The sequence below is a fragment of the Engraulis encrasicolus genome, chromosome 2 (assembly GCF_034702125.1).
Source record: "Engraulis encrasicolus isolate BLACKSEA-1 chromosome 2, IST_EnEncr_1.0, whole genome shotgun sequence".
Taxonomy (NCBI): domain Eukaryota; kingdom Metazoa; phylum Chordata; class Actinopteri; order Clupeiformes; family Engraulidae; genus Engraulis; species Engraulis encrasicolus.
Genome location: NC_085858.1, coordinates 915,001 through 925,000, shown reverse-complemented (window position 1 = coordinate 925,000; position 10,000 = coordinate 915,001). Strand labels below are relative to the sequence as shown.

Here is a 10,000-nt window from a genome sequence, read left to right as displayed (position 1 = left end):
TGAACGTTCCAACGAATTTGACTGCCAATGCAAAAGCGAGAAGTACTGTCAGTTATCTAAACTCTACATTCCAATTGGTTACTCGCTTACTTGCCTCGATCGAAGTTAAAATATTTGGAAACGGTCCACCTTGCATCGCTTGTAGGCTCTTTGCCTACTCGCCTCCTCGCTTCGCTGGAACACATAGACATTCTATTGACTGAACTCGCTGAGCGAGTAGCTAGTATCGCTGTATGTGAATGTAGCATTAGGATATTGGAGAGAAACCCCTCGTGTTTGGCATCACTGGTGCTCCAACTGAGGCCCTGCTTCCTGTCTGGCTCTTACCCCGACTCTGCCGAACTCGCAGGCCAGGTCCAGCGGCGTCTTCCCGGCGTTGTCCACTATACACGGGTTGGACTGGTGCTGCAGCAGCATCTCCGACTGATGGTGGAAACACACAGAGAGCCTCTCTTAGCCAAAAGAGTAGGAGAGAGAGAGAGTGTGTGCACGTAAACGCCACTCTCATCAAGTTCTGTCAGATCAGATCAGATTAGATCAAGATCAATCAGATCATCAAGTGTCCGATATTTCGACCATTCAGCCGTCTACGCTGGCGTAACACCCAGACCAGCTCCTTGTGTATAGCCTCCGTCTTGTGGTGTAGAGTGTCATCTCCTGGTTGGTTGGCTGGTTGGTGGGCATTGGGGCCGCAGACAGGTTTTACAGGACACGGGACAAAATCGCCTGAATGTAATGGGGTCCCAATTCGGGGTCCCCCTTTCCCTGGTCCCGGGACAACTAAGTCATTTGAAACAGGCCTGTTCGCAGGCCTGGTTGGCATCACACAAAGAGTATTCAACCTGTCATGTTATACCTCTCCCTGTCTCTCTTGCATCATCCAAGGTCGTCAGGGGATTGCAGGGATTCAGAGTTCATCCCAGATTTCTCTGTCTCTGAAGTTCAAAGATGTCTGAGCTCAATCTCCCCTCCCCACCCCCACAACACGTTCTCACTCTTCCTCCCACTCCCACCTCCTCCATGTTGTCAAATAAATTATTCCATTTCTATTCAAATGTTCCCTCCGCTTTGTAGAGACACCTTTCATGCTTAGATCAAAAGGGCGCCTGACTGTGTACCAAAAATGGATCTCAATAGGCAGGTTCAAATCGAGCCTACACGTGTGCGCATAGCTATGCATTGATGTAAAAAATCTATATCACCATTATTTCAGTCAATATTGATATTACTGTATTTTTATTGATATTACAGGGTTTTTTGACAAATGAATTGTGCTAAACAATTCACAATCTTCCCTCCCTTCAGCAGTTAGAGTGGAGGTCCATAGAGAAACACACAGTGGTGTTCTGCATGAGTATTGGGTAGCAAGTCTGCTTTGTGTTCACAATGGCTCAAGTGTAGGGGAATGCATTGCGCTTAGTGTAACCTACCTTTTGACAGAACAGACAAAATATTGTTTCAAATTGATATTCTGGAATTTGATATTGTTTGACGGCAATACTGATATCACAATATTAATACGATATTGCACAGCCCTACTTCCTACACATGTATGTACAGTATAGTTAGTCTATATGCACATGAAATCTATATGCATTATGCATCTTAACATTCTAGTCTACGTGTAGATAGCAAAACTGAACATACAGCAGAATTACATTAACATTTGCATTACAAGTAGCAGATGCTATAATCCAAATCTGTTCATAAAGGAAGACATTATCAATAAGACAATATGTGTTGCTTTACAGAGTATATAGCCAGGAGTTATAGCATGGGAGCAGATTATTTCTTCAAGCAGACCTGAAAACTCATCAAAGAAAAAAAGGTGACAGTGTACAGTGGGGGTTCTATTTCTATTCACGTGAATGACCTAATTGGCCAGAAAAAAGGTGACTGTCACCAAAAGGTGACGAGTTTGCAGGTATGTTCAAGGAAAACTGTCACAGGAGAGAGGGGTCTATACTACCATGGTTACTTGAAGACAGAAAAAGATGACACTAGTCTTGTAGCCAGTGGTGGCCTGTTCCACCATCATATCCATATATAGGCTATAGGTTCATCATATCTATAACCACCGCTGTATGAACACCTCATATCTTTATACATATGGCACCATCTGATATGTGTTAAACACTCTATAAATACGTCTACATGTATGTGTGCACAGCTATGATCTAGACATGAAGACTGCATGGCACATACTGCATATCTCTTCACTTCTGCGTCTACTTCGGAGGTAATCAAAGGGAGATGCGAGATGGCATTCTGTCATGTGCACTGGAAGTGGCCGTGATGAACTCAGTGGCCTGAGGTGTGTGTGTGTGTGTGTGTGTGTGTTCGTGCGCGTGTGCCCCAGAAGAACTCATCACTTACTTCTCATCTGTTTCTACGACGTCAGTGTGGCCTGCTGCCTTCAGTGACTCATAGCCAGTGATGGGCATAATGGAGTCGTTAGTTATACAATCCAGTGCCACAAATTCCAAACGACAGTGTTCTACCTGCCCAGTTCAACCAGGTGATCATTCAACCAGCCAATCGCCTGGCTGAATTAGACAGGCAAAACAAAGTAATTTGGGATAGCTGACACTGGATCACTGCTCATAGTCCATGGCTATCGCCTCAGTGACAGAAACTGTACGGTTGCCAGATAGAGGCCCGTCCATAGAGATAGGGTAGGATGGGGTCGCATGATGTTGTGGGATGGCTGGGTATGGTTGGATGGGGTGTGGTGGTGTGGGATGTTGCCAGGTATGGGGGATGGGGTGTGGTGGTGTGCGGTTGGTGCCAGGTATACTGCATATAGCGGCTACACAGTACAACCAGGTGAGTAGAGATTGTCGTGCCAGCTATGTGGGGGTCGTATGAGTTCTTCTATTCCTCTGGGATTCTTCTTCTCATATTTCTTCTCCCTCTTTCTTACTGCTTGACCTCCCTACTCCTTCTTCTCAGTATAAGGTCTCCACTCTCTCTCTATCTCTCTCTCTCTCTCCATCTTATTCTCTTTCCCTTCCTTTCTGCCCTGCTACTTCAGGCCTGTGATTAATCCTACCAACATGTTTCTAACACTCTGTCTCTATAAGCCAATATTTTCCTCTTTTCCTCTTATCGTCTAATACCTCTTTTTCCTTCAGCCCCATAAGTCCCCCATCCTTCCTTAATTCCTCCTTTTCTTCTTCTTTTCCTCCATCTGTTCCCCTCTTGTCTGTGCTCCAGCTCCCTCCATCTATCCTGCAGTGCAGTAGACTCAGCTCTGAGTTCCTTTATCACAAATCTCTCTCTCCGTCTCTCTCTGTGATAAAAGCTCCAACCCATAGCTTCCAGAAAGCTCAGAGAGCAGCACTTTCCCCCTCTGTGTGCAGTGGATGTGAGTAAGCACTTTTCTTCTGCCTTAAACACTGTGCAGAGACAAAGGTAATTGCCATGATCGTCTGCAATGGTGCGCCCCCCCTTCCATTTGCTTTCTCATCTCAGTGCATTTAACCCTTAGATCTATATCACAGTCCATCTTTCCATAATACTACATCTCTCTCTTTCTCTCTCTCTCTCTCTCTCTCTCTCTCTCTCTCTCTCTCTCTCTCTCTCTCTCTCTCTCTCTCTCTCTCTCTCTCTCTCTCTCTCTCTCTCTCTCTCAACTCTCTACATCAAACACAGACAATTCACTGCACCTATCTGTCTGATTATATTTTTATGTTAATCATCATCAGTAGGCGGCTGCTAGTACTCACAGCTGATGTAAGGTGTTTTATCCTTTCATCATTATGGTAATTATGCCCGTCATTGTTTTGCCTGTTTGGCCTTGGGATGTCATCAATGGTGTAGTACCTGCTCTACAGTATGTGGTCACCATGAAAATGTCAGGTGTTTCCCTGTGTTGATGAATGTGGGTGAAACAGATCTGGGGTGCATTTCTCCAAAGCATAGTTATTAGCAGTTAGCAACTTCGGTAGTTACCAATGGGAAATACATTGCAACCAACAAAGTAGCTAATGTAGTTAGCAACTTCGCTTTTGAGAAATGCACCCCTGTTCTGAACAGATCTCATGGAAGGTGGAGGTAAGTACCGGTAGTATTATACGTTTCTTCAAAGCCAGAATGCCTACTTTCAAATGTACATTTCAATTGTCAAAATTTAGTTCAATTGAAATATCGATGAAACATCAAACGTCTTGTATGCGGATGTAATATTTGGGGCAAACTAATGCTAAACTAATGGTAAACTAGTGTTACTAACTATGTTTCCAGATAAGAGAGGGAGGATTTGATGGAAGATGTGCACATCTCTCTACATTCCGCTTTTTCCCTGGATAGCTTTCCAAACAAGTTTGTGATTGCTTGTTGGACCTAACTTGTGTATTGTGTATGTATCCTACTCAGCCTTCATGTGTTTATTTCTGTTTAGATGTGATGTAGCTGTGGTTTCCCTTGTACTTTGTGTTTTTATTGTAATTTAAATTTTTAAGAAGCCTACTTGGCCCGAACTCGCTGTCAGAAGAGTTATTATTCAAGTTATAACTCAATGGGACCACTTCCTCCTTAAAGAAACATTAAATAAAAATAAAATACGTGTCATAATAATGATTGTAATATTAATTGTGCGTGAAACCTAGACGGGCCTTACCACGTCGTAGTGTCCATGTTGAGCGGCGAGGTGCAGCGGGATCTGACCCTCGTCTGATTGGCCGTTGACGGAGGAGCCGGACTTTAGCAGCATTTTCATTGGCTCAGACTTGCCCTGCCAGGCGGCATAGTGCAGCGGCCGCATCCCTACACAACACACAGGGACAGATTAGTTGTGGGTGTGTTCTGACTGTCATGCCAACGAGCCCAGTCTGGTACCCCAGAAGGTTCGGGTTTGAGTACCGACGGGGGAAACTACACAGACAATCAGAGAGTGAGACAGAGAAGTGAGAAGAGAGAGCGCGAGAGGTTTATTTTTCTGTGTCCGTATACGTATGTGCAACTCCTCTCTAAAGGGCGTCACATGTTTATTATGCCAAGTTGGAGCATTGTGTTTGCAGCTATGAAGATGAAAAGTTTGGACTGAACAGCAGAGTAAAAAAACTTCCCACAATAACAAGATGAATTACTGGTGTTTGTTTTCCTGAAAGAATAGAAACCATAAAACCATAACAAAACAAATTGTGATTTAATGTACTGGCTTGGCTCCTGACTTTGCCATAAATCATCAGTGATTGGAGTGCTCAAATTTTAAATAGCAACAACAAGGCGGCGTGGAATTTCTTTTACAGCCGCACAGGACAAATGTGGCTATCAACTAGGAAAACAAATGCTAACGCTGACACTATCACTACGTCACAAAGAGTAACATACAGTTGCACCTGTGCTCACAAATATGACAATAATCATTAAAATACTAAAAATAAAATAGACGATAAAAAATAACTAAAGATAGCCCATTGGATATTGGATCAGGTTACTGTCAGTAATACAGTAAGAGCAGTAAAAGCCAATCTTGATCAATAGAGTTCACCTTGTCGATGACCCCAACTAAATTCAAATTCCAGGAAAAAAATGTCATTCAGCTTCAAGGGCAGTATGGTTTTGCCTAATTTGCCACATGTCTGAAACATGATTGCATAGCATGTGCGATGTGCACACTGTGTATTCCTGCTAAGGCAGGATTTGTGATTCAATAAAAAATGATGGTGTACAGTAATATGCAATATCATAAGTACTGTGATATTATATGTACATGAATGATATTTTATCTACTTGACTTACTTGATTTGATTCAGTATGATACTTTACACTACATGATGGGACTGAACATTCTGGCCATTGATGCATATGGGGAAGTGTGTGTGTACTTGGCTGTGCCACAGAATCCTGTGATGACTGGGAAACCTGAATGGAATCAATTGGACTAAATGCCAAGGTATATTCTACTCCTATTTTCAGTCATCAATCTCATTAATACAAATGTCCAGTTAAGAACTGTGGTATTAGAAAATGGGGTTAAAGGAACAGTCCACCCTTTTTTTGATTTTCACATATTTGCAGTATTTCCAAGTATTATTTATGAATGTGCATATCATTTTCTTTTCAGTACGTAGATTTATTGGATCAGAATTATTAGCATAATCACTGGAAGTGAATGGAGGCATTATGGACTGCATTTATATAGTGCCTTTCCACTCCTTCGAGCACTCAAAGTGCTTTACATTGTATGCCTCACATTCACCCATTCACACACCGGTGGCAGTGGCTGCCATGCAGGGTACCACCCTGCCACCAGGAGCAATTTGGGGTTAAGTATCTTGCTCAAGGACACAACGACGGGGTGAGGCAGAGCGGGGCTCGAACCTGCAACCTTTTTGTTGCCGATCGGCTCCTCTACCACCTGAGCCACCACCGCCCTCCCTGAGCCCTGAGCATAAGCATCAAGCCACAAATTATCACAGGACATTATTAAATAGCTGTTTTGCACTTTGGTGAATTTTAGATTAATTTTAAAGTACATTTGATGATGTTTTGTTTGTCCCCATAGACTTGCATTGCTACGCTTAATTTGGCTATACTGTTAAACTAGGCAATGGAAACACATAGACGAAAATTATATGCACATTCATGAATAATGCTGGGAAATACTGCAAATATGTGAAAATCAAAAAAGGGTGGACTGTTCCTTTAAGAGAAAAGAGGTAAAGAAAATGCTTCATAAATACAACTTGTTGACTCAGTATATACTGTAATAATGAAGAGGAGCAAAAACATCTAAAAAAATAATCAAAATATTTTTAGGACTAGCTTAGAATGTAATATTAATGTTTTTTAGGCAAAAGAATATACAACAACAACAAATATTTTAGGCAGAAACCCATTCATTTTTCACTTGGGTGGTAGGGCCTACTGCAGCTAGTTGGTGATCGTGGGCAACTTCATGAGTGAGCCCTCTCATAGCGTAGCCCCATAATGCACGCTGTACACCTACCTCCTGTGGCAAGCTGTAATAGTCATTGAAAAGCTAACTACCATAGTACCATAGGTTGTATTTATTTATCTGTCATTTTATGTACTTATTTTGTTCTTAAGTCCTGTCTACCTTTGTATATGCACATTGACCACTTGAATATCCCTTTTGGGATAATAAAGTTGACTTTGACTTTGACTTTTGACTTTGACTATGACAACACAGGGCCTTTGGTAATGCACTATGTCTTGGTTATTGCCATTCTGATTACAGCACATTTATAACAGTGTGTCTTAATGGGTTAAAGATTCTCTGGCTGTATTGAGTGCGTTCCTCTCTGCTTACCCTTCTGGTCCCTGATGTCCACCGCGGCCTGGGAGTCCAGCAGGATGGAGATGAGCTCCATGTTCCCATTGAGTGCCGCATGGTGCAGCGGAGAGAACCTGTTGGGACATACATAAACATACAAGAAAACGCCAGTCAGGAACTTGGAAGAAAACATGTAGACTAAATACACACAGACAGACAGACACTAGTGGTGTGCATTGGCACTGCCCTCACGATTCGGTTCGATTACGATTACGATTACGATTCGGGACATAGCGATTCGATTCGATGCAATTCTACAATGCATTGCAATGCATTACGTACATTTCTACTGAAAGCAAAGCAAATGTTTCATCAGTCATGATGAAGCGATACAAGTAGTCAGATACTGAGCAACATTTTATTGACTGTTTTCTGTATCAGTCTTGCAGTTTTCAATGTTTTGAAGTGATTTAATTTAATTTAATTCATTTGCTCCCAAAATATCCAGGGAAGTAATTGAAACTTTAAAAAAAAACTGCCGCATCGAGTATGGAACTTGCCGCATTGAATTGAATCGTCCATGCCCCGCATTGCATTGCATTGCTGAATCGATTATTGCTGACACCACTAACAGACACGCACACACACACGCAGTACACGTATGAGGGGTTGTCTGAGTTGAGAGCCTTCCTTGATGTTTATCTATACATAGCACACTGACACAAAAACCTAAATACCCCAATCTATGCCACAGCTGTATACTCAAACTGCTTGTTCTGAAGCCATAGCTAATGCTAGTCAGTCATTATCTTAGCAGGTAGTCTGTCCCTTTAACTCTCTCTCTCTCTCTCTCTCTCTCTCTCTCTCTCTCTCTCTCTCTCTCTCTCTCTCTCTCTCTCTCTCTCTCTCTCTCTCTCTCTCTCTCTCTCTCTCTTCCCCTTAATCCTTCTCTCTCCCTGGTTATCTCCCCTCCTCCTTCTCCTCCTCCTCGCAGCTGGATCCACATCAACACACATCACAGATAAATGAGCCGCCAGCTTAACACCACAATGAGATTTAGAAGAGCAGGACTATGAAAGACTGACCTGAGAGGGATGGGGCATATTGACAAGAGAAAATGAGGAGTGGGGGGAGGGGGAGTGACAGATTGCTTTGGATGTTGGGGAACTGGGGAAATGCTGACTATTAGCCCTGCCTATTTTGAAGTGTTCAGCAAATAGAGTGGAAATGCAGCATGAGTGTAACAGCTGGGCATGGCAAAGCCGTCTCTCGGCCATGCATGGGCCGCAAGTCAAGATAATTCTGATGCTGTGCACTGTGTTTGTTGCTTTTGAGATGGTAAACAGATTTCATGCATGGTGATTGAAAGACATTAGACAGTAAGCTTATACAGTACAACATATTCCAAGGCAAAATGTTGGACAGTTAACCCATGACAATATTACAGTATAAGGATGTCAGAAGCTTGAAGAGATGCACTGGACTCTATCTCTCTCTCTCTCTGTCTCTCTCTCTCTGTGCTATGTAACTCTGTTCTGTACCGACATCTGTACCCCAATCTCCTTTTCATCCCTGATCCACCTCCACACACACCCACACACAGCTGCCTGATTACACCCCTCTCCCACATTTTCTCACTCGAGCCCAGAGTATGCTCAGAAAACAACTTGTCAGCACAGTGTTGCATACAGCCTCGCAGAGATTTTGCCCCCTCCACAGCCACTTGGTGTGGATGTCCAAAAATGTGACTGCTCGCAGACGAGCTTCGCAGACAACCGCGGCAGCAGCCGCTGTGATTGGTCCTCTTGACCAGAGCCACTCTGAGTTCGACAACAAGCAACTACTTCCTTGTTTTAACCTTCACCGGGCTATAGATTGTAAGAGGAAAATGTGTGTGATATTCATACTCATGCTATTCACACAAACCCAAAACACTTTGTGCGACCTACTCTCAACAGTGAACCACTCCTTGTTCGAAACCACCGTGGTGGCTGCTAGTGCAATAAAAAAATGTAGGTTGACATTTCTTCAATATGCTACATTTTCATTGCTGTCTAGTCTGTGTAAATAAATGAAGCTACAAAGCAACAGACACATTATGTTAGCTTCCCCACCCATTGTTTAGGTACATCAATCATGTGGTTGGAACTTAACATTCTGAAGACAGAGATATTTTCCTCAGAAAAACAAAGATCTTAGCTCCAACTGAAGCAGAGGGGAAGGTCCAGTGCACTTCAGGTAAATTGTGCTGTCGTTCAGCTCAGCTGTTGACTCCACCATAAGTTGTCTCATAGAGCCTTGCTTAGATCAACCACAACGAGTACTGACTGCCACTTATCTTGATAGCTCTCAGGCTGTTAGCCTGTTGTTGGGGAGTGAATGGAGGTCTTTGGGCTCTTTACTGTTGAACGTGTGTGTGTGTGTGTGTGTGTGTGTGTGTGTGTGTGTGTGTGTGTGTGTGTGTGTGTGTGTGTGTGTGTGTGTGTGTGTGTGTGTGTGTGTGTGCTCAGTCACAACATCAACCTCAAGATAGGCTCCACCATCGTGACCCCAAACAAAGTCGCCAAAAACCTTGGCGTCATGATTGATGATGAGCTGTCATGCTCCAATTACATCAACTCGGTCACCCGGACCTGTCGACTCCAGATGTCCAACGTACGGAATATCAGACCTGTGCTGACACAATATTCTACACAACGACTGGTCCAGGCCACGGTCCTGTCCCGCGTTGACTACTGCAACTCACTCATGACAGGT

The 10,000-nt window shown here is 43.2% G+C and overlaps 1 protein-coding gene across 4 annotated transcripts in view; it reads right to left on the bottom strand.

Annotated features, from left to right (window-relative positions):
* Positions 1-10,000, bottom strand: part of caskin1 (CASK interacting protein 1) — a 159,924-nt gene that overhangs the window by 52,139 nt on the left and 97,785 nt on the right. For all 4 annotated transcript variants that reach the window (XM_063219610.1, XM_063219629.1, XM_063219620.1 and 1 more), the window contains exons 3-5: positions 7,280-7,377; positions 4,622-4,767; positions 328-423 (exon numbers count right to left, since the gene is read on the bottom strand). In XM_063219610.1, the coding sequence (XP_063075680.1) occupies positions 328-423; positions 4,622-4,767; positions 7,280-7,377 (340 nt within the window). The remainder of the gene's footprint in view (positions 1-327; positions 424-4,621; positions 4,768-7,279; positions 7,378-10,000) is intronic.